Source organism: Capsicum annuum, chromosome 10 (assembly GCF_002878395.1).
Source record: "Capsicum annuum cultivar UCD-10X-F1 chromosome 10, UCD10Xv1.1, whole genome shotgun sequence".
NCBI lineage: Eukaryota > Viridiplantae > Streptophyta > Magnoliopsida > Solanales > Solanaceae > Capsicum > Capsicum annuum.
The window spans coordinates 135,459,490-135,485,759 of record NC_061120.1 but is presented as its reverse complement, the minus strand read 5'-3'; the positions used below and the strand labels follow the sequence as shown (position 1 = coordinate 135,485,759).

At 38.4% G+C, this 26,270-nt stretch overlaps 1 protein-coding gene across 1 annotated transcript; it reads right to left on the bottom strand.

Annotated features, from left to right (window-relative positions):
* Positions 1-1,847: 1,847 nt before the first annotated feature.
* LOC107863938 (non-specific phospholipase C1) lies at positions 1,848-10,780 on the bottom strand. Its single transcript, XM_016710143.2, has 3 exons — positions 9,286-10,780; positions 7,967-8,143; positions 1,848-2,419 (listed from the first exon to the last, which is right to left on the bottom strand). Exons 1-3 carry the CDS (start codon positions 10,403-10,405, stop codon positions 2,097-2,099), a joined length of 1,620 nt encoding a protein of 539 aa, XP_016565629.2. The 5' UTR covers positions 10,406-10,780; the 3' UTR covers positions 1,848-2,096.
* Between the last annotated feature and the right edge of the window lie 15,490 nt (positions 10,781-26,270).

The window sequence follows — 26,270 nt, the reverse complement described above, 5'->3', positions numbered from 1 at the left end:
ATCAAAAATAATAAGTAAAAGCAGAAATCTAATTAGAAAATTAGTGATAAATAAACACAAAGAGCAAGTATTTTTCTTTTCTTCATTGCTATTTATCAGGAAGAAAACTTAGTCGCTTACATAGACTTCCTAGAGGACGATTACAACTGGAAATGTATCCAACCAGTGACGTGTGAGACGAGGCCATATAGGTTCGCAAAGCAGCAAGAACAGATCCAAATAAATGAGTCTTTCAGGAATTCAAAAGTAGATTCCTTGGTGATTGTAAATTTCTAAATGAAAACTAGTCTTCCAAAAACAATAAGTACTAGTAATAATTTCTGTGGTCAAACAGATACTGGCCAATAAAAAAAAAAAAGAAAATCATCTATAACCAAATGGGTCCTTACTATGTCGAGATTTTGCATAGGGATTTTGGCAAAAGAACATTTTTGGAACAGCTAGAACATTTTTGGAACAACTTCAAATTTATATAGCTTTTGAAACAATTCGGGTGTGTTTGGTACGAGGAAATGTTTTCCATGGAAAATGTTTTCTTGGAAAATAAATTGATTTCTTACTTGTTTTCCTATGTTTGGTTGATGGATGAAAAATATTTTTTGAAAAATATTTTATAGCATTTGATTGGTGAATGAAAAGATATTTTTCAAAACATACATTCTGGTGTTTAGCTATAGGATAAAAATATATTTTAGAAAACTAATTTTTCATCTCAGAAAATATTTTTTCTAGGGTGCGTTCAATATGAAGGAGGAAAAATATTTTCTAAAAAAATAAGTTATTTCTTACTTATATTCGTGTGATCATTATGCAAATTGAATAAGTATAGGTTTTCTAAAAGTATTTGTATATATTTAACAAAAATAATGAGAACGAATAGGATAAAAAGGGTGAGATAAGAAAAAAGTTTTGAATTTATTTTAAAAAATAAATTATTATTATTATTTTTTGAGAGAGGATTGGTAGGTGGGAGTTGGGGTTGTTAAAATAGATAATAAGGGTGAGGTAAGAAAATAATTTTGATTTTTTTAAAAACAAATTAATTTTTTTGGGGGGAGGGTTGGGGGGCTAGTAGGGGGTGGGGGTAGGGGAGAAAGGGTGGGGTAAGAAAAAAATTGAAAGTTTTCAAAAAAATTAATTTTAATAAATTAAATTATTTTTGAGGGGCATGGGGTGGGGTGCGGGGGTGGGAGGAGAGGAGGTTGGTAGGGGGTTAGGTAGAGAAAGTAAGAAAAAAGTTTGAATTTTTTTTTTTTAAAATTTAATTTTTGTTTTTGGACGGGAGTAGGGATTTGGATTTTGGGTAGGGTGAGGTAAGAAAAAAAATTAAAATTTTTTTTTTAATAGAAGTGACAGGGGGTGAGGGAGGGGTATTGAGGGTTGGAGTATGGATGAATAATTTTGAGAGTTGTATGAATATTTCAACTTAAGAGTGAGGTTAAAAGAGAGTTTTGACAAATGTTTCTTTACTTTTTGAAGGGAAGTCAGTTTCCTTAGAATTTAGAAAAATAAGCTGATTTAAAAAACATTTTTCAAAACCTTTCGGCCAATCAAACATGAGAAAATTGAAAAACATTTTCTGAAAAAAGTTTTTCTTCATACCAAACACACCCTTCATGGAACTAAAATTTAATCATTATTTGGAAACAAATTTGGCAGCTTTTAAATTAAAGTGTAAATTTCATTTTAGCCATTTTGTCAAGTTCAACGAAGTGCTAACACAAACTTTCTAAAAATATTTTGTCCAAACCATTGATTAGGACAAAAAAGAAATGTTCTCAGTACCAAATTAAATTGTACGTTTGAACTAACAGCAAATTATTTTGGTAAGAAAGAAAACGAAGAAATCGCACAAAGATGGGATTCATAGCAGCACACGAGGCTAAAATGACTATCAAGCGATAGCAATTACCGTCCCAACATTAAAAAGAAAAGACTTCCTAATTTTTGAAACGAGCAACTCTCAAGACTGAATATATGATAAATTTATCCTTGGAAGGACACAATTGATGGCTAGCAAGAAGTTTTGTTATGTAAGACGTGGATTATAACAATATAATATATACAGACAGTACTTACACGATCCCTAAATAAGATTAGCAGGCTTCTAAGTGGTTGTTGAATCCTTCATCTGATGCTCGGCTAGTGAGAGCAGGTCTCATTGCAACAATAGCAGACTCATTTGCTCCAGCTCTCAGAGCAGCCCTACCAGCTTCCAAGAACCTATTGACTGCATCCTCTACGTATTGATTAGCTTCACCAACATTCATGTTCCGTCCAATATCAGGGTAGCTTTTGAGAACATGATCACCATTAAGCTGTGAAGCAAGCTGGATCATTTCTATTTGAAATTCAGAGAGCTTTACATCTTCTCTTGGTCCCCATGGTCTTAGATTGGTCTTCACCTCGGGAAGTTTCTCTGCATATGCATAATACGGATCAAATGATATAATTAACAGCTAAAACGGGTGATAAGGCTCTTGTTTACTATGAAGAACTAGGAATGGCTCCTAACAAAGGTTAATCTACTACCTACCACTAGGGTAGGGGGAAAATGTATGCATATATGTATATATTTCTTTATTGGCACCCTTAGCAACAAAAGTAAAGTAGTTCCACCGGCTGGCTTCATTCCCCACTTCAGCATTTTCCCAAATTTTAACTTTTTGACATTTTAGTAGTTACGGCCCAATTTCTTTTAGTCGTTTTTTTCCTTTAGTTTTCATAGAGTTCCATGAAATTTTCTAGTACATAATTGCCATGTCTATGTTATTTTGAAGAAAAAAAAATTAACATATTGGGGTGTCCCTGACACTTGCAATTCGTAGGTCCCCCGCTGGCTCCTAATGACCAAATATATGGAGAAATATTTAATTTATTGAAAACCTTATACTTAGAAAATAAATTAAAATTTTTTTTCCTTAAAAGCGTTTAAGCTTCTAGATGAAGTTCATATATTACGATGTGGTAGTAGATCAAGCAGAGGACCTATATCTAAGGCTACCTCTAGCCATCAACAAAAATATTTGGCTCAAGAAAAAAAATGAGCTGCACATGGAGGAGCGCATTGTAGAGCTAAAATAAATATACATTATAGGCAACTTAAGTTTTAAAATGAAGTGCACCAAAGAGTGTGGCCTAGTAGTTCAACGAAGTTGGGTTGAACACCATGAAGTCTCAATTCAATTCCCAACAGAGACTAACACTAAGTGATTTCTTCCATTTGAGCCTTAGTGGACAGAAGTTACCTGTTACTTGTTGCTGGTGGGAGGTTGCAAGTATCCCGTGGAATTAGTCGAGGTATACGTAAGGTTATAAAAAAAAAATGAAGTGGTTTTACACAATTCAACATAGTATACATGATAGACACAGCTGGAGAATCCAACTTGTGGCTTTATCAGATCAGATATGTTCTCTACCAAATTCAGGCACGTCAAAGATAAAGCACCCAAATGCTTCTTCCCCCTACCTGTTGAAGCTATATAACGAATCCTATCTATATAGTAGCTTTTACCAATACAAGAGGTGGAAAACATCCCATTACTCTAAATGATGAAATAGAACTATGATTCCTCTAGGAGTTTGAGCTGCTAAAGTGAGGAAAGGCTCAAAAGAAGATTCTATTGAAGATAGGGCGAGTTCATGAGGGAGCCAACAAAGCTCCACAAGGAAGTCTTAAACCAGCTCATCCAGAATAAAACTTTATGTTTGCTTACAATTATATAACGTTCCACTAACACTCTCTCTCCCCTCCACTAAAGTTAACGTTCACCTAACGATCGTCTTCTCCGACCGAGTAGCCAGCGCCGGCGCCAACAAAGGTAAGTTACCCTCTTTGCCTTCCTCTCTCGAGCTCTCTCTCTCTCCACAGCTCTTCCGAGCTACCCCTCTCTCTCCCTCTCTCTCTCCACAGCTCTTCCGAGCTACCCCTCTCTCTCCCTCCCCCTTCTTTGCTTTTTAGTGGCGGATATCATCGGCGGGACTAGGATCGGCTCCGGCGGCAGTCACCAAAACACAGATCCGGTAAAGCACAGTAGACGCTCCAGCGACGGCAACATCCGGCGACATTCCGGCAACGCTGTTTTCACCAACCAACTCCGACAACAAAATTGACGGTACCATAAGCACGCAGGATTACCCCGGTGACATCTAAACTTTGATATTTAGATATTTGCACTAGTTAATATTTTTACCATTTCATTTGTACTGTTTTGTTTCCTGTGAGTATACTTGTGACTGCCTACTGGTTCCCTATTGCTTTCATACTGCTTTTCTGTTTTCATGCTTTCCTATTGTTGCCCTATTTTGTTGTCTTTCGGTCTATTGGTTTGAGGCTCTGTTTGGACTTGGTTTCAGTTCTTAAGTGGTGGCTGTAGGGGTTGATTGTGGAATAGGGTCATGTCTGAGGGGTAAAGAGGGGAGGGAAGGGGTAGGTGTGTGGTCTAGGTCGAGTGTTAGGGGTGGTAGAGGGAGGAGAGGCGAGAGTAGATAGCTTGAGAGTAGGGTCTTGGAATATAGGGACCCTTCAGGGTAAGTCAATAGAATTGGTGAAGATTCTTAAGAGGAGGAAGATTAATATTGCGTGTGTCCAGAAGACCAAGTGAGTAGGGTCTAAGGCTAGGGATGTGGATGGTTACAAGCTTTGGTACTCTGGAAGCGAGAGGCGTAGGAATGGAGTTGACATCTTGGTAGATGAAAAGCTTAGAGGGCAGGTAGTGGAGGTTAAGAGAATTAGTGATAGGCTGATGACTATTAAGTTGGTCTTAGGGGGTTTACCCTGAACGTATGTAGTGTGTATGCACCACAGGTGAGCTTGGAGGGGAGGAGAAAATGCGGTTTTGAGAGGTTTTGGATAAGGTGGTGAGAGGCATGCCTAGCTCGAAGAAGATCGTTGTAGCAGGGGATTTCAATGGGCACATCGAGACGTTACCGGGAGGCTTTGGTGATGTACATGGTGGTTTTGGTTTTGGGGTGAGAAATGAAGAGGGAACTGCTCTATTGGATTTTGCGAGGTCATTTGGGCTGGTGGTGGTGAATTCGAGATTTCCGAAGAAGGACGATCACCTTTCGAAACGCGATAGCCAAGACCCAAATTGACTTTTTGCTGCTTAGGAAAGAGGATAGGGTGTTGTGTAAGGACTGTAAGGTCTTTCCGAGTGTGAATCTTTCGACCCAGCATAGGCTCTTGGCGATGAACTTGGATATTAGGAAAGATAAGAAGAATAGGGATGCGGAGGGTAGACCGAGAATTAAGTGGGGCAGCTTGACTTCGGTGAATGCACGGGAGATAGGGGAGAAGTTGGCGGACATGGGGGTGTGGGAAGGTAGGGGAGACGTAGATGGTATGTGGGATAGGGCGGCTAGGTGCATCAAGGAGACTGCTACTGAGGTGTTGGGTGTGTCTAGGGGCAGGGCCGGTCACCATCGGGGGGATTGGTGGTGGAATGAAGAAGTTAAGAAGAAAGTGAAGACTAAGAAGAGGGTGTATGCTAAGTTGGTTGAGAGTAAGGATGAAGAAGAGAAGCGGGTAAATAGGGAGGAGTATAAGTTAGCGAGGAGGGGGGCTAAGCTAGCAGTTACGGCTGCTAAGACGGCGGCGTTTGAGAGCTTGTATGCGGGGTTAAAGGAGAAAGGAGGGGAAAAGAGGTTGTTTGGGCTGGCTAAGGCTAGGGAGAAGAAGAGTCGTGACCTCGATCAGGTCAAGTGCATTAAGGGGAGGATGGTAGAGTGTTGGTGGAGGATGTTTACATTAAGAAAAGATGGCAGTCGTATTTTCATAGGCTCTTGAATGATGAAGAGGATAGAGTTATGGTGTTAGGGACCTGGAGCAATTAGAGGAGTGTCGTGATTTCAGTTATTGTAGACGTTTTAAGGTGGAGGAGGTCAGAGAGGCTGTTCGCAAGATGTGAAGGGGTAGGGCGACGGGGCCTGATGAGATCCCTGTGAATTTTTGGAAGTTTGTTGGAGAGAATAGTTTAAGGTGGTTGACTAATTTGTTTAACGACATTTTCAAGTCGGCGAAAATGTCCGACGCATGGAGGTGGAGCACTATGATCCCTTTGTATAAGAATAAGGGTGACATTCAATGTTGCAACAATTATCGGGGCATTAAGTTATTGAGTCACACTATGAAAATTTGGGAGAGAGTGGCCAAGTTGAGGTTGAGGAGGATAGTCTCTATTTCGGAGAACCAGTTGGGATTTATGCTCGAATGCTCGACGACGGAGACAATTCACCTGGTCCGGAGACTGGTGGAATAGTACAGGGAAAAAAAGAAGGATCTGCACATGGTGTTTATCGACTTGGAGAAGGCATACGACAAAGTCCCTAGGGAAGTTCTTTGGAGATGTCTGGAGGTGAGTGGGGTCCCAGTGGCGTATATCAGAGCAATCAAGGACATGTATGATGGAGCTAAGACCCAGGTGAGGACGGCGGGTAATGATTCTGAACATTTCCCTATCCTGACAGGGTTACATCAGGGATCTACTCTTAGCACGTTTTTGTTTGCTTTGGTGATGGATGTGTTGACGTGGCGTATTCAAAGCGAGGTGCCTTGGTGTATGCTTTTTGCAAATGATGTGGTTTTGATTAATGAGACTCGGGGGTGTGTGAATGATAAATTAGAACTGTGGAGAGAGACCTTTGAGTCTAAAGGGTTCAAGTTAAGTAGGAGCAAGATCAAGTATTTGGAATGTAAGTTTGATGGCTCGAGGGAGGGGAATGACGTGGTAGTAAAGCTGGAGTCTCAGGTGGTGTGTAAGAGGGATAATTTCAAGTATCTTGGGTCCATGATTCAGGGGAATGGTGAGATTGACGAGGATGTCTCTCACCGAATCGGGGTGGGATGGATGAAGTGGAAGCTCGCCTCGGACGTATTGTCTGATAAGAAGGTGCCGCCCAAGCTTAAAGGCAAATTTTACAAGGTGGCAGTCCGCCCGGCCATGTTGTATGGAGCAGAGTGTTGACTAGTCAAGAACTCTCACATTCAGAAATTGAAGGTGGTAGAAATGCGGATGTTGCGTTGGATATGTGGGCTTACTAGGGGTGATAGAGTTCGGAATGAGACTATCCGAGGAAAGGTTGGAGTGGCTTCGGTGGAGGACAAGATGCGGGAGGTTCGTTTGAGATGGTTCGGACACGTGATGAGGAGGAGCACGGAGGCACCGGTTCGCAGGTGTGAGAGGCTTGCTTTGGATAATTTCAGACGGAGTAGGGGTAGACCGAAGAAGTACTGGAAAGAGGTGATTAGGCGAGACATGGAGCAGTTACGGCTTACTGAGGACATGACCCTAGATAGGAAGATCTGAAGGATGCGTATTAGGATGGAAGGCTAGTGCCATTTTGGGTAGGTAGGGTAGCGCATTACTTGTTGGGTGTAGTATTCTTATTATGATTTCTTGTTGCTTGTAGTATTACGATTGTTTACTAGTCTTTGTTTACTCTTTCCCTGTATGTGGCGTCTCTATGTTTTGTCTTGTTCCAGGTTTTTTGGTATGACTTTGATTACTATTCCTTGTCTTGAGCAGGGGGTCTATCGGAAACAGCCTTGCTACTTCCGCAGAAGTAGTGGTATGGACTGCGTACATCTTACCCTTCCCAGACCTCACTATATGGGAATACACTGGGTTTGTTGTTGTTGTTGTTGTTGTTTGCTTACAATTATAACATGTTTGAGAAGCATAAGTGTTTCGATAATAATAAAGTCGGAGCAAACAGCTCCTTAAAAGTACTAAGAATATCTTCGCCATGTGTATTTGAATAATTTTAGCAAGAATTCTTTTTATCTGTAGTGTTTCCTAAAGCACCAACATCTAAAAGCGGACCATATACCCTGGAAGTGCTCTCCATCTTCTAGTAACTATCTATCAGTCCATAGGAACATAGAATGTTCATTATTAAGCATGCAATAATGGAGAAATTAGCTAACTATTTGTTCATAGTTTGCTCAAGTCGTATGCTTACAAACCTGGACAATCATCACGAGGAGTCTTACGCAAGCGGAAATAGTTCTCAAAGCTCCCAGCCCATGCGTCTCGCTTGGTTAAGAAACTTGATTTCAGATTAAAAAGTTTTTTCACAGTCGCTGGTACCGAAGAATGCTCAAATTGTGAAGATGGGGTTGGACCCGTTGGCTGATGGATCACTGAATCAAGCATGAACAGGTATGTTTAAGCACTAAAATAAAGCTATTGCAGACAACAAAAAGAGAACAATGAAGATGAATATAACATAATAAAATTAATGATATATCACTTATCAAAGAGATACACTCACTGATTTATCACTTATCAAAGATATACACTTACTGATTATCCCATAGCTTTGCAAGCTGCAAACTTTAGGGTGCTCATTGAACTTATCAATCAATACAGAAAATACTACTAATTGAATTTCAAGAGGCCTGAACATAACTATTAATAGAGTAGCATTTGTATGTTCCTTTTTTGGCTATGTAAGCTTACATTTTAGATCTGCTCTCCATTGCCAAAAGAGGCTATCTGTACATAAAAATGTGTGGGCAGTGTGGATGCAGCTTTTGAGGTTGACTTTTGTCAAAAGTCGTCCACGCCAAATCACTAAGCCCATATTTATCTCATTGTATGCAATTGTGCAAGTGTAACTTTTGGGAAAATACCAACAAGAAACTTATAGATGGCCGTAACTCATTAGATAGTTTAAATATGCGCCAGCTTCACATTATCCAAGAAAACATGTTAATGACTTTTTCTTCTGCACACCAAGGTAACTTGACATATGCATCTAATGTTTCACTGGATTTCATTTCAGCAGAAGACAGATTTGTCAAGTTTGAAGGGCTTGCAGGCAAAGTTCCTATGTTAGTAAGATAAAGTAGAACCTGAGGTATGTTAAGTTCACAACAGGGGGAACACAGTTCAAGTTGTTCAAATCTAGTGCAGTAAATGCTCTGTGAACTGCCAAACCCAAAGAATAGCTCAGGATACTCCTGTAGAGTTGTAGTCACACTATTTTAACTCAACATAGTCATAACTCATCAGCTGCAACTCCAGACATATAGCAATGAGCTTTACTAGTAATACTTCCTAGATAATTTACGATTATCATATCAAAGAATCCTGAAAATACAAAAACTGCCATTACCAATATTCGCAAGAACACCCTAATGCCTTATCCTATAAATATATTCCTCCTTCCAAATGTTAAGTAAATAAACATCAACCACAAAATATTATCCTCTGAAAAAGAAAAAAAATCAGTTAAATGATGATGAAATGAAATAAATAAGTCACAATATAAGTGTCTCACCAGTGGCCTTGTCAATCCATGGTGAAATCAAGAAAGTGGGGACACGCACCCCCAACCGGTCGAATCTAAAGTAATATGGTGGAGGGCCGACAATGCCATCAGGATTAGGCACTCCAGAAACGGGAGTTGGTACATGATCAAAGAAGCCACCATGTTCGTCATACGTAATCAACAGTGCCATTTCTTTCCACTGTACACTTGCCCTCAATGTCTCATACACCTCCTTGACAAATTTCTGTCCAAGTGCTACATCGTGTGATGGATGGTCATCATTTGCTGGGTCAATTTTAACATCAAAGTATCTCTGCTCAATAACAACGTAATTTGGTAGTTTCCCAAGTCGAGCATGGAGTTTGAACTTTAATGCATAACTATGGAACTTAAAAATATGTTTGAGTTTTCTGAGTGACTTGAAAAATAAGGTAGCTGGGATATTTTGGTAATAAATTCCAAATGAGAGGCCATTTTCGTCCAACGAATCGAAGATAGTCTTTTGAGGGAAGCCATGGATCAAGTCTTTGCGGACATTACTTGAAGCTCCGTATGAAGTTGCCGAGTGAACATAAAAGCGATTCGGCTGAGTTGAAGCCGGAACTGAAGCGAACCACCGGTCAAAAACCCCAAACTCGTTCGCTAGTTCGGTGTAAACCGGTAGTAATTCCGGTTTAAATCCGCTCATCACGGTCTGCTCCATACCAGGAACGCCCATATTAATAGCCTGCTGTACGAACCCATTCATCGGAGCTGGGTTTGCAGAAGAATCATTCGACCCGAATATCTGCTCCCGAATAGCTTGAATGGAATGGCCTGGGTCAGAGTCAACGAAGACAGCATCATCAGACACGAAGATTTTTGAGGAAGAATGATCCGAAGCATTCACCCTGTTAAACTCGGACCCATTCAACCCAGTTATGTCAGGCCGGCTCTTGTGAAGCCAACCTAATATGTGATCAAATGATCGGTTTTCCATCACCAAAACGACTAGAGTTTTGATGGGTCCATTGATTTTGTGGTGCTTCCTCTTTGAAAAAGGAAAGGGAAAGGAATTGGAAAGGCAACAGGGGGATAAGAGCAGGTAAAGTAAAAACAATACTCCCAATCGGCTCCATGGGAAAACCATTTTCCGATGCCCAATAACCGCCGACTTGCAAATTCGATAATGAACGTGTGGAATAGTCAACACATATATGATGTACCAGTGTGGGAAAATGGCAAATCCGGGGGAGAATCCTTAGTTGGTGGTCTTCCAAGTTTGAATTTTTGACGTAAGTAATCCATTACTTAGATCAATTGTGTTTTTTTAAAAAATCTACAAAACTAGTATAAACATAATAAACTCTAAGAAAAAATCGACAAAATAAAAAAAAGTTGGTTAACTGCGCTAAGTAGGTGTATGTTATTGGTAGTAATAATTTTGACTTAATTCGGTATCACCAGCAGCGAAACTCCGCAGCTCTAATGTCACGTCCCAAAATAATTTCCAGGCGTGATTGACTTTCGATAATATCACTTGCCGGGAGAATCAATTTTCTATACATCAATATCTATAAACACTGAGCTAAAGGCATGTGCAACTTAAAGTGCGTGAAAATATTATTAAACGTAAAGTAATCATCCACTCGGTTACTGTAATACGATTTATGAAAACAACAATACCTAAATAATAACTCTCTAGCCTCAAATCCTACACCAAAATCATGGAGCATCTAAACAGAGTTACATGAGTTCAATTTTTGGACATGCAAACCCAACATAAGAATTATAATCTAAAAATAACTAAAGTTGGATGACTGTCTCCACGAACAATGTGAAGGCTCACCTTAGCAACAGAATCCACACGTAAAGACTGTCAGATACAAGCCCCTCTCTCCCCAATCGTATCTGCAGATATGCAAGTAAAGAGTGAGCTATATATAAATATAACCTAGTAAGATCCTCGACCCGCTACTTTAATACCCCTGGAACAAATGTTAGAAAATACAAGACATGACAAAATACACAAATAATATGTTCATAATGTATCTCATAAGGTAATCTTCGATAAGATCCAAAAGGAAGTTTAAAAATGTCACTCTATCTCACCTCAATCCATTCTCACGACTTGTCATAAACGGCAGTGAAGGTGATCGGCCTAACTCCTCGACAAGTCCACGACAACATATATAATGCCCCAAAAAGTCTACTAGAGCAGCATGTACAAACCCCTAACATATTACGGCGGTATAAGTAATGCCCCTAACATATTACGGCAACATAAGTAATGCCCTAACATATTACGGCAGCATAAGTAATGCCTCTAACATATTACGGCACCTATGTATACCCCTAGAAACTATAACGGCAGTGACGAAAATATGTTCAACACCTCTACATCACCTCACATATTACCACTAAACAACTCTCACTAAACTTTACAAATACATATCCATAAATAATCAATACCATCGATTCTACCAAGTCGCACGCTTGTTTCAACACATGGACTAGGCAAAAAAAAAATTGTAAAGAAAATTTGAAAAGCAAGCATCAAAGTTTAAAGTCTCACTTACCTCACTAATGACAAGTTCCACAACCTCATTATGTGTAGAACACCAACCAAATAGCCTTCAATGGCTTTAATCTATGCAAAATGTTAAATAGCAATATCAATTATATTATTCAGAGTCAAATCCCAATATCCCTATGGTTCAAGGTTAAATCTATTCCTTAACATCTCACATTATTATCCATGAATTAAGGATAGTCTAATAAGGGAAGACTACTAAACAGAAATTTTCAAAATAATAACCAATGCTTTCTAATCCATAATGTAAATAAGTTCACTGTTAATATTTCTACCACGAAGAAGCCAATAATTGCTCTCGTCACCAGCCAATCATTGCTTTAATCATGATTATTTCCTATTGGATGATTGCTTAAAGTAATAACAATTTAGCAACTGAAAGTCAAAGAAAAACAACTTCTAGGGTAATTGGTTGAGATCGTTCCTGCTATGCTCTTCTTCTTCTTTATATTTTTCTTCAATACCAATTCAATATTAACAAAATTAATATCTTCACTTTAGACCAATCATAAGTTGCAATTAATTCTATTCTATCACTTAACATTATGAACAAACACCTGCGCTAATATTGGTTGCCCTACTATACAAGCATTTTAATTTCCATGCCAAAGAACAATGAAAAAGTTCTTACCTTAACAACTGTAGCTTCAATCCCACTCCTGTATTCTTCAACTTAAATGTTTTTCTCCTACACTGCCTATTGATATCTTTCAGGGATAAAAGAAGCCATATATATATATATATATATATATATATATATATATATATATATATATATCCCTAGTATTTGCTTGTAACGTTAGATAATAAAACTGAAGGAGGCTTTTGGATGGATTCTTTTAATTACCTTAATTAACATTAATGACCCGTTAAAATTATCAATTAACCCTTCTTTTTAAAAAAAATTAACAACTTGGGCTATTATATTCTCCTTCACTTAAAATAACGTTCGTCTTCGAAAGGGTATAGAATAATAACTGAAGTGTCAAATAGGTGAGGATATCTAACTCGCATCTCCTCTTCGGACTCCCAAGTAGCTTCCTCGGGGGGGGGGGGATGATTACGCCATAATTCTTTGGCTGAAGCTATCTTTTTCGATCTTAACTGCCGCACTTGCCTATCAAGAACAACCATCGGGCTTTTCTCATAAGTCAGATTCTCATCGAGCTCTACATTCTTGATAACGCTCAAATTACATTCTTAAATGGGTGTAAGCGATTATTGTCAATATAATAACCCAACTTAGGTTGGGGTCGGATCCAGAAGGAGTGGAAGCATAGAATTCAAAACTCAAGAGTATTAATAGTCTACTAAAAGATGACCCGTAGTGTGAATAAAGCAAACATAAATGTAAAATGAGAGATTTAGTTTGAATGTATTTATAAATGCCAACTACTTCAATTTAAGTGCACTAGCTTGACGTTGAAAAATGCTAAGAGTGAATTCAATTGAGAATAAGCCTTGGGATTATGCAATTATAGGTGTGGGATCATGCATAGGTATTTGGCTATTTATTCAACTTTTAGCTAAAAGTCATGGGTAGGCTAGATGTCAATGTATTGGTGTCAATCTTTCAATTACAACACCAAATTTCACAAATGAGTTCTTTCGAACACCTCACAAGTGTGATAATTTTCCACATCTATTGCCTCAATTGACATCCTTATGTTTAAGAGATATTATTAAATAAAATGAATCAAGTTATTGGTTGTATTTATTCCTCACCCATGTCCTCTCTTTCAAGAATGATATAGGTTCTAGGGTAGTTGGAGTTTGCAACCCTCAACTCTTAGTTAATTCATGAATAAATGCAATATCCATTATAACTAACTAATTAGAAAAATAATTAGCTAAAATCCATGCACTACCACTACCTAAGCAAGCATAGCTCCAAGATTGAAAATTAGCTACTCATAGATAAAAGGGATAGGAATATATCAAAGTTATCATTAACTTCATCCATGAGAAATAAAGATAATGTAGTTCCACACTTGGAGTTTCAATAATTCTTCAATGAAAAATCACTAACATATAAGTTTCATTCAAACTTAGTACAAAATTCTCAAAATATGAGAAGATAGATGCTAAAAGCGAAGAGAGAAGCTAAAAAGCTAAAAGAGTGGCTATCTTCAAAAGATGAAAACTAGGTCTTGAAAAAGGAGCTAAAACCCTCCTTTTAAACCCCACTCTACATTTGATGGAAATTACAAAACTGCTACCTTATTCTTGATCTGATTGAGCAAATCCAAAGCATATGAAGAGCAGTCTGAGAGAAGATAGCTAGCAGCTCCAAAGCAGATGTGAAGTGGATGCAAAGTGGGTGCGAAACGGATGACTAATTTCCTTCACATTTGGCCTCTTGATGACTTGAATGACTTGCCCAATCTTCACTTTTTACTTTTACCTACATAAATGGGCATTACATAAGAGACTACCATCAAATCAATGGAAAAACATGATAATTTAGACTTAAAAGGTGCTAGCAAGTCATCAAATTGACGACTTATCAACACCCCCAACTTAAACTATTGCTTATCCTCAAGCAACAAAGAATAATTTAATGAGATGGGGTATTCAACTCAAACTCACCTAGAAGAAAGCTATACTAATGGAATAGGCTAACAAAACTCTACAAACACTTTCCACATATGTCATGGCAACAAGTAAACCAAAACTTTTCAATAAGCATATATTTATGAAGCAAGGATGCAAGTTTGTATCAAATAAATTTTTCAAATCACAAAACATCTTAAGATAAGACACACAATCATCAAAGATTGTCTTAATCTTCACAATGCAACTTACTTCACACATTTACCCAAACCGATAGTAAAACATCACCCTCTACCCAAAAGTATCAATGCCGCTCAAATGCAAGAGTTAGCTCCACACACCAAAGATATTTCAATTCTTAAGGGAGATCAAATAAATAAAGAATTCACACTCACTTTCACAAAGAAATTCAAGTATATTGAATAGAACCATAGGCTTGCTCTTTGTGTTTTTCACCACTAATGTAGACCTACTTAGTTTGAAATCACCAAGGTCTTGTGGGTCAAGATGAAAGTTTAAGGTGCGGGAAGGAATACATATGGATCAAGTGACTAAAGGACCCCCTTCAATGCTATCGCTCAATCTTTTCTACCCCAAAAATTTTCAAACCACCCATCTTATTCTTTTTCAAATCATTTCCTATATTTTCCTAACTATTTGCTTGGCATTTACCAAACCATTCAAAACCACCATTTCCTTTCTTTCACTTCTTTGACTTTTTAAAGAGATTTTCTACCTATAAGCCTTTCTCAGCCCCTCACTCATTTAATTTTTTTTTATGTTCCATGGGCTAGTCTATTCAATTTTATCATCAAGCATATATCTTGTCTTTTAAGCACATGTATTGACAATCTTACATACACCTTTATTATCTTTTCTTTGATCATCTTCTCCCAAATACACAACCCCCCAAACTTAGGTTTTTGCCTATAATCCGTTAGCTAGAATCATGCAACGCATCAAAGGAGGTTAAGTGCCAAAAAAGAGGTTTCAAAAGGGTTTAGGTGTTTCAGCATGGTTATCATTACAATAAGAAAGAATGAAAGGCAAAAAGGTTCAAATGGGTTAACTAGGAACAATGTTAAGGCGGGAATTTGGCTATGTGATAGGTCAAAAAGGGCCTCGGGTCATCCTCCAAACCAAGCTTGTCTAGAATTTTGCTTTGAATACACTCGGAGCAAGTTCTAGACTATACAAATGCACAAGAATTTTTCAAAAAACTCACCACTTATTGCATCGTACTCATAAAGCAAAAAGTTAGTCTCCTAACCAATTTGAGCAATTTGAGCTTCATAAGTTACTCCGAGTCAACGAATCATCCTTGTAAGAGAGAGCCAAAAATTGAGTTTAATGGTCTCACTCAAAAGAAAACTCAAGACATCCTTGATCTTACAACTATATTTTTGGTTTTTTTTCTCAAAAACATTTTATTCCTTGCCAATGACATTTTGGAAGTATTTTCGAATTTTTGCTTCTACCTAGTTAACCAAAATGACTAAATACTTCACTTAAGGATGTCGCCTCATCATCCTTCATAGGTGAATTATCACTCGGTTCAACAAAGAAACTAAACTAAAACAAAATAAAGATCAAAAGAAAGAGAAAATAACAATTTGCTTCTTAGGAAAGAAATGAGTTTCAAAGAAAACCCTTGGAGTTTATTAGACACGTATATACAAAAGGCGACAAAAGTAATGCGCATAATCGGATGCCACATTTAAATTAAGCGCATGACACAAATTCAAAAACCAAATGACAATATTTGTCATCATTATCAAAATGCCTGACAAGGGTTCATCCAAAGCAATGTCAATCATGATAATAAAATAAAATAATAATAATAAAAATAAAATGCCATAAACATCAAAGTAATAACATAGAGTATGTCCCTACAATTTTTCCACAAAATTCCATAAAGTGAAAATAGTAGGTACCAATCATTAAACAATCATAAAATTGTCCCAACCCCCACGAAAGATATTGCATTGTCCCCAATGCCAAAGTAAAAGAGAGTAGAGGAGGGTAGAGACTCTCTGTGGCGCACTAGGTGCTCCGATCCTTGTCGGTAAATGATACCACTGTCTAAATAGGAGCCTCATCAGACTAGGCTCCTCTCATCAAGTCTGCTATGAAGGGTGACTCATCATAATATCGAGTGCTAGAACTAGCCCTAACCATCCGTTCATGCTCCTCATCTCTGGATAACTGCATGGCGAGCTCAACCTGTCGACCCTCAGGTATCCCCTTTATAAGATCAACCTCGGCTTCATCATCAATGTTCCCATGATCATCTCTGAATAAATCATCAAATGGAAGCACTAGGCCTGAAGTCTTCGGTGAAAAGGCAATCTCCGCCTCATCAAGACCGATGGAGGGCCATTCGGAATGAATCTCTGCCTATAAACTATCAAGGTTTGCCCTCACAGATGCCACCCCATAACAATCTCTCCTTACCTCAAGCATGATCGCCCTCTACTCTAATTTCGTTGACTGTCATGAAGAGGGGCTATAGCAGCTTGAATAAACTGGGGAATATCCACCACCAATTGGGTAAGAGTAACATTGTTTTGCCAAAGTCATGAAAGCAACCTTGGCAAACGTCATCGTATAAGAGCGTGCCAATTGTGCTGACCGAGGTAGTGGTGCAGTGCTTAATAATGGGGGAGTATCGGAAGAATCTTGATGGGTCTCAACATCAAGTGTAGAATTCGGAGGAATCTCCACCCTCTGCGCTCAACAATTCTTCCGCACCTGAGTCTACCAAAACCAAAGATTCTTTTTAAGCTCGTATGGTTATCCTCATCCTTACACTGTGTGATATCAATGACGCTGGTGCATATAACCTAATGATCAATCTTAGAGAGTAGCGGGACTTTAAACTTAAGACAAAGCATGTATAGGAGTGTCAGAAAGGGCAATAAAGTACCTGGTTACTTTGACCTCAACTTAATCATCTTAGCTATCAACTCTTTCGGATTGATAAAAATTTTATCCATGATGAATCTGACAATGATGGCCTTATCAACTGTGACATCTTGGTCATTTCTTGAGGGAAGTAGTCGGTTACCTACAAATCCAAGCCGATGTTTGGCTTGAACTGAAATATCTCCCCTCTTGATTTGACCTACACCATTAGGACATGGAGAAAAACCTTTAGTAATCACCCTAGCTAGCCATGGATAACTCTGACATCCACCAAATATCAACCTCTTTCACTGCACCGCAGAGTCTAAGTCATAAGTAAAATAGATCTCATTGATCTTTGAGGTCGTTAAGGGGCTTTCACTCCTCGAACCAATACACTCTCGAGGCAAGGTTGTACAGCAATTGGCATTTTGTATTTTTGTTCATTGTGCCTAACAACATAGGAAGTATAGAACTCTCGAAAAATCACCGGTAAATAGCATAATAGGTGAGAAAAGGGTGTCATATCTGTGAAGAGTTCCCAAACCCATTCTTTAATTTTGGCAATGATTTCGGGGAAATAGGTGTCAACTTCCTTCATGCTAAAAATCTTCTTGGGATTGAACCCCCGAGTAGTTACCCACTCATTATATAACTCTTTTACACCTTCTACACCAAATCAAATTTGATCCGCTTTCTTTCCTACCTCCCGTGTATGATCAATGATAGCTTGGATATTTGGGACTTTCAGAATATATTTGGAGACTGGTGCTTTACCCCTTACGAACATAGCTTTTGCCTTGCCTTTATCCGGGGCATTACCCTTTCTAGCTTCTCGTGGAAAGTTTTTCCTTGAAGACATACCTATGAGAAAGAAACAAAACAAAACCAAAACAAAAGACAAGAGGTAAAACATATTTTTGGAATTTTGTAAGTTAAGAAAGAAAATAAAGATAAGAAAAGAAAATTTTTGAAAGATGCAAGGTAACTCATCACTAGAGTCCATAGGTGTCATTTATTACAACACTTAATCATTTAGGTACGACATTGTCTCACATTTTTCACATTTCTCAAAACTAGCTCATGGGACATCCATAACTTCCAATGAAAACAAGAATGGCCAATACCCTTAAGAATGATGTCATCCAATCTATCATAGGGCAAGGCAACCATTCATATTTCTCGGTTAGGCTTGATGACCAACAAGAACCATGGATGCTATATTTCTCAACAATCTCTCTCAATCAATGACTACCAACTATTTCATTATTAGGTTCAATTGGACTCAAAATGATGCATACAAAATGACCACACTATGTCCTAAGGAAAGTCACATTGGCCATTACAAGCATACAACACATTCCGCTCTTATTGTCATTTCAACAAACACATAGTGGGCATGCCAACCAAGAACTCGAAGAAAGATAATAAGATCACAAGAGAGCAAGATCATCTCACCAAATCAACTCCAAACATATTCAAGGTGTTCATACTATTGTACTTGAGCCACCCACCACACAAAATAAGCAAGAAAGGTTTTAATGGACATTTATCAAGCACATGGTGCACTAGCTTCATTTAAGAGAGTATCATGAGTCAAACTAGTGAAACATAACACCCATGACCATATAATTATTCCAACAAGTATGAATCATCTTAATCAAATCACAAAAACTTAATTCAAATGACAAATCATCATAATCTATGAAGCACTATGTCTATCTTTGAGAGAATTCAAAACTGATGTCTCAAGAGAGCATACCTTTCTTGATTTAAGAGAGGATAAAAATTGAAGTACAAGTCCAAAGAAGTTATCTCAATTCTTGGTAGTTCAAATTTTCTTGTTAAAGAAAGGGAAAATGTTAAGTTTGAGGGAAAGGTCGTTTGAATAGAGTTGCAATGAAAAAAAAACTGAAGTGTGGACTATTTTAGCGCATGTTTTAGTGTTTAAAATGATTTTGGGTTGACGGGGTCGGGTTAACCCAACAAAATTTGACCCATTTTGAAACATCACTGAATATTTAAAAGATTTGCATGCCAACTGCTGTGAATCTATGACTGGACTGCTGAAGCAGTTCCAGTGCATACTTGGACAGTATGTACCAGCTCACTTATGACCAATATGTGCCTGGCCTATAGCTGAACTGCTGCAGCAGGTCCAGCGCAGGACCGGCAGTAGCCTTCAACTGTGCTTGCGTTCAAGTACGTCCAAGATGTGATGGACCTGTGCCTGGATTGCTTGAGTTTTTTCAGCGTAGGTTGGGATAGATTCCAAGCTTAAGAACTGCTGCTGGTGCGTCCCATTTGCAAATGACTTATGCCTGGACTGCTTAAGCAAGTTCAGTATTGGTCATGGCAATGTAGCTGCTTCTTCTTGGCCTAAAACCTGGCCCATCTACGTCCAATATGCCATTAACCTGTGGCTGACCTACTCAAGCAGGTGCAACACAGGTTGTTCCATCTTAGCCCACGAATTTTGAACAATATTCTTGGTTTGGAGTTCACTTTCGAGCCTCCGAATCTACCTTCTCACACCCTAATTCTGTGATATTACCTGCATCAATCAAAACTAAGCTAAAATTAATATTAAAAACATTAAAAACATCAAAAATAAATCTTGGGTTGCCTCCCAAGAATCGCCGTAGTTATAGTCATGGCACGACATCATTTACTTATCATTTTGGATCTTTGAAGCGAAGTGACTCAACCTTAGTCGCTTCAGGTCCACCCATATAATAGTGCTTAAATCGTTGGCCATTCACCACAAATTTCTTCTTTTCGTGATCTTCCAACTCAATAGCTCCACTTGAGTAAACATTTGAGATCACGAACGAGCCCGACCACTTCGATTTAAGTTTTCCCACGAAATGTTTCAATCTTGAATTGAAGAGGAGGACATCATCACCCATATGAAACTTTCGCTTTAGGATTTTGGCATCATGCCACCTCTTCATCTTCTCTTTGTACAACACGGAACTTTTATATGCTTTGGGTTGAAACTCATCCAACTCATGAAGTTGATTCGCCCTCGATTTTGAAGCGTCCTCCTAATCCATATTCAATTTCTTCAAAGCCCATAAAGCCTTATGTTCTAACTCAACGGGTAAGTGACAAGCCTTACCAAACACCAATTGGTATGGGAAATTACCGATAGGAGTTTTTTGGGCCATTCTATATGCCCAAAGAGCACCATCGAGTTGTCTCGCCCAATTCATACAACCAATATTCATGGTTTTCTCAAGGATGCACTTGATTTCACGATTTAAAACTTCAACTTGACCACTAGTTTGGGGATTATAAGGAGTAGCAACCTTATGCTTTGCCCCATACTTATCAAGCAAAGCACCGAAGATCCGATTACAAAAATGAGAGTCGCCATTGCTAATAATTGCCCTTGAAGTCTCGAACCTTGTAAAGATGTACTTTTTCAAGAAAAAAGTGACTCTTGTCTTCGTTGTTCAGTAAAGCAATGGCTTCCACCGACTTTGAGACATAATGAACGACTACCAAGATATATTCATTACCATATGAGCTCACAAAGGGACCCATGAAGTCGATCTCCCACATATCAAATAGTTCAACCTCTAGATTGGGCTTAAGAGGCATCTCATGCTTCCTCAAAACACCACCTTGCATTTAATATTAAGGACACATTTTGACCAACTCATAAGCATCTCTATGAAGGGTGGGCCAATAGTATCCACTTTGAAGAACCTTAGAGGCCATTCAAATCCCACCATAATGACCACCAAACGGAGAGGAGTGACACGCCTTAAGAATATCTATCATTTCTGCCTCCATAACACACCTACGGATCACACCATCTGCACACTCCCTAAACAAGGATGGTTCATCCTAAAAGTAATTTTTCACATCAAATAGGAACCACTTTTTTTAATAATGATTTAACTCATCGTGAAGCATACCGCTCATAATATAGTTAGCATAATATGCATACCAAGGTGTAATGATCCCCGAAAGTGACATGACTAACTTATCGGGGAAGGTGTCATCAATATCAATCTTACCCAACTTCTCATGATTGGATTCAAGGTGGGAAAGGTGGGTCGGCTACTTGATTCTCACATCCTTTTCGATCCTTCACTTTAAAATCAAACTCTTGCAAGAGCAATATCTACCGAATCAATCGAGGTTTTGCCTCTTTATTTGCCATGAGATATCAAAGAGCGGTGTGGTACATGTGCACAACCACTTTCATGCCCAACAAATAGGCCCAAAACTTCTCAAACGCATACACCACCACCAACTTTTGTTTTATAACCATATAATTATGTTGAGCTTCATTCAATATCTTGCTTGCATAGGAAATTAGGTGGAACAAATTCTCTTTTCATTGACCCAAAATCGCACCTAGAGTAACATCACTTGCATCATACATTAATTCAAAGGGCGACGACCAATCTGGGGCTACTTTGATAGGAGCCAACACAAGGAGTTCCTTGAGATAATTAAAAGATCTTACACAATCACCATGTAACTCAAATTTTGCCTCATTTTCAAGGAGGTTGCACAAAGGGTGAGAAATCTTTGAAAAGTCTTTAATGAAGCACTGATAGAACCCGGTATGACCAAGAAAATTTCTAACATCCTTCACGAAGATCGGTGGAGGTAACTTAGCAATCACCTCAACTTTTGTTTGATTTACTTGGATGCCCTTTCCTGAAATTTTGTGGCATAGAATAATGCCCTCCTTGACCATGAAATGACATTTTTCCCAATTCGAAACAAGATTTGTCTCCACACATTGTTCGAGGACTTTACTTAAGTAAGCAAGGCAAGAATCAAATGAATCCCCAACCACATAGAAGTCATCCATGAAATCCTCCATTGTATCCTCTACTATATCAAAAAAAATGGACAACATGCATTGTTGGAATGTGGCTAGCGTTTTGCATAACCCAAAGGGCATGCGCTTGAAAGCAAATATGCCATAGAGATAAATGAAAGTGGTCTTTTCTTGGTCTTTCGGGGTGATATAAATTTGATTGTACCCTGAGTAACCATCAAGAAAGCAATAGCAACCTCCACTGGCTAGTCTATCCAATATTTGATCCATAAATGGCATGGGAAAGTGGTCTTTCTCGATCCACAAGTTTAATTTGTGATAGTCCATACACACTTTCCACACCATGACCGGTCGCATAGGTACAAGATCAATATTCTCATTTGGGACCACCGTCATGCCGCCCTTCTTCGGAACACATTAGATCAAACTCACCCACATGCTATTTGAAATTGGGTAGACAACTCCCACATTAAGCCACTTAATAATTTCCTTCTTTACCACCTCTTGCATCGGTTAATTTAGTCTTCTTTGGCGTTCCACACTAGGAACATAATCAATATTTAGCTTGATTTTATGAGAACAAATTTTGAAAGAAATGCCTATAATGTCTGTGATAGTCCATCTGATAGCACGAATGAACTTTTTCACAATTGATTTCAAGGCAGCCACTTGACAAGGTTCAATATCACCCGCTACAATGATTGGCAATGTATTATCCTTACCCAAGAAATCATATTGAAGATGGGATGGTAACAACTTAAGTTTGAGTTGAGGTGGTTCAATAATAGATAGCTTGAGGAGTGGACTCTCATAATTTTTTGGATGAAGATCCAATTTGATCGGGTTCTTGGTATAAGATCCAAGACCCGTTAATGAAGCTACCACCTCATCATATTCTTTAACCACCTCACTTCCAAAGTTCCACAATGTACCCACTAAGAAGTCATTCACAAGATCTATTTCGATGGTGTTAGCTACCATATCATCAACCACATTAATCACCGAAATAACTTGCAAGTCCATAGATTAATTCATGGACTTACACACATTGAAGGATATTTCCTCATTGTTCACCCTAAATTTTATCTCCCCACATTCCATATCCACTAAGACCCTTTCCGTAGCCAAGAATGGTCTACCAAGAATGATTGGGACCTCATGATCAACCTCATAATCGAGAATCACGCAGTCGGCCAGAAAGATAAACCGCTCAAATTTTACCAAAACGTCGTACAACACACCAATGGGCTTTATGATTGAACAATCGGCCATTAGAAGCCTCATAGTGGTAGGATTAGGAGCACCCAAGCCTAACTTTTGAAACTCAGCAAATGGCATCAAATTAATACTTGCCCCAAGATCACACAATGTTTTTTTGAATTTGTAGACCCCGATAGAGAAAGGAATAATGAATGTGCCTGGTTCTTCTTTCTTCACCACCATTGTGCTAGACATTATAACACTACAATTGTGGGTTACCTCAATTATTTTAAAATCCACGACTCACTTCCTTGTAACTATGTCCTTCATAAATTTAGCATACCCAGACATTTTTTGTATGGCTTCTAGCAAAGGAATATTCACCGATAAATTGCTAAACTTCGCAAGAAACTTCTTGAACTTGGTATCATCATCCTTCTTCTTGAGCCTTTGTGGGAATGGGGGAGAAATTTTGATTTGTGGTAATGGAACAATTGGAGTTTCATCCATTTTTGAAATATCATCATCAATCACCTTTGAAGTTTTCTCACTGTTAACATTTTCTTCAACTATCGTTGGCCATTAAACACTTGTCTTATTAGGCTTTGGATCATTATCAATTGGCTCGTATAGCCTCTTTCTCTTTGCATTGGATTGTTCTTCATTTGCCTTTTCATTTGGGTCTTCACCAATATCAACAATATCTTTACCAAGAGTCCGACCACTCCTAGTGACAATAGCCATGATGTGAGCATTATTTTTAGGATTGACAATTATATCACTAGGTAATCCACCCTTTGGTCTTGAATTAAGTTATGCCGAGATTTGGCCCAATTAAGTTTCAAGTTGCTTGACAGAGGCCGAGAGTGATGTCATCATTTGACTTAGTTGTGAGAAGTCACCTTTTATTTCTCTCACCATATTATCGGTCCCCTTAACACTCATTAAAATCTGAGCAAGGGTATCTTTATTCTTGAGCTTATTCGGGTCAATGGAACTTGACTCTTTACCCTTTTCTCAATTATGTGGAGGTACGTACCAATCATAACCTCTCTCCTTATCTCTTCAATCCTAATCTTTATAATTCCAATCGTTATCATGATCTCTTTCCTTCCAACTTTGATTACCACCATGCCATTGATAGGTAGGGCGGGAACTCCCCGATTGGTTCGATAAGAACCAAATTTCTTCATCAATGGACTCTATTTCCTCATCATCATAACCTTTAGTACCCTTAGAAGCAACGACATTAACCTCCTTAGGAGGAGCTCCCATCACATGCTTGGTGAGAAGATCAAGTTGCGACATTATTTTAGCCATTTTGCATCTCTTTCTTTATCTTTTTTCTTTTGTTGTGGCTCACAAAAGATGCGGAGGGAGCCCCCACGGCCACCTCGATATCTCTTGTGTGCCACCCCTTACTTTGCTTGGCCACTTGATCTAATAAAGTTGATGCAATACCATACGATAATCTAATGAGAGAAACCGCAGCTGCATTATTGGCTCCCATTTTGTTCAATTGATCCAATGCCCTATAGAAAATTTGAAGGAGATTTTTATCCAGAACCTCTTTATTTGGGCATTGCATTAACTTGTTGTTGAATCATTACGAAGCCTCATGTAATGGTTCGCCATTAAGTTGGCAAAAGTTGATGATTTCATCCCTTAGTTGCAACATCCGAGAAGGGGGAAAGTATCTTTCCAAGAATGCCTCCATGAGTCCAACCCATGAAGTGATAGACCCCGCGGGCAAAGACCACAACCATAAAACCGCTTCTCCCATTAAAGAGAATGGAAAAAGACACAGTCGGATTGACTCTTACTATATTGGGCATGTCAAATGGAGAACACACCTCAATAAAATTTATCAAGTGTAGATTAGCATCATCATGTGCTTGGCCTCCAAATAACCCTTTCATTTGATGCAAGTGAATCATCGCGCTAGTCACCTGAAATACTCCATTTCTTTTTGTCGATGGAATACGAATAGCACTAGCTTGAATCACATCACTGAGGTGATCCTCATCCTTATGATATCCATCAATCGAACCGATATGACAACCATGTTGACTCATAGTATAGTGTACACTATTATGCACACTTGAGAAGAACAAAAACACCAAACAATGTAAAATAAAACACTACAGCTAACCCAAAGTAACTAAAAATATTACAACAGTGAAAACTATATTTCACTCTCTGGCAATGGCACCATTTTTGATAACGCTTAAATTACACTCTTGAATGGGTGTAAACGGTCGTTGTCAATATAATAACCCAACTTAGGTTGGGGTCAAATCCAGAAGGAGTGAAAGCATGGAATTCAAAACTCAAGAGTATTAGTAGTCTACTAAAAGATGACCCGTAGTGTGAATAAAGCAAGCATAAATGTAAAATGGGAGATTTAGTTTAAATGTATTTATAAATGACAACTACTTCAATTTTAGTGCACTAGCTTGACGTTGAAGAATGCTAAGAGTGAATTCAATTGAGAATAAGCCTTGGGGTTATGCAATTATAGGTGTGGGATCATGCAATGGTATTTGGCCATTTATTCAACTTTTAGGTAAAAGTCATGGGTAGGCTAGATGTCAATGTATTGGTGTCAACCTTTCAATTACAACACCAAATTTCACAAATGGGTTCTTTCGAACACCTCACGAGTGTGACAATTTTCCACATCTATTGCCTTAATTGATATCCTTATGTCTAAGAGATATTATTAAATGAAATGAATCAAGTTATTGGTTGCATTTATTCCTCACCCATGTCCTCTATTTCAAGAATGACATAGGTTCTAGGGTGGTTGGAGTTTGCAACCCTCAACTCTTAGTAAATTCATAAATAAATGCAACACCCATTATAACTAACTAATTAGAAAAATAATTAGCTAAAATCCATGCACTACCACTGCCTAAGCAAGCATAACTCCAAGATTGGAAATCAGCAACTCATAGA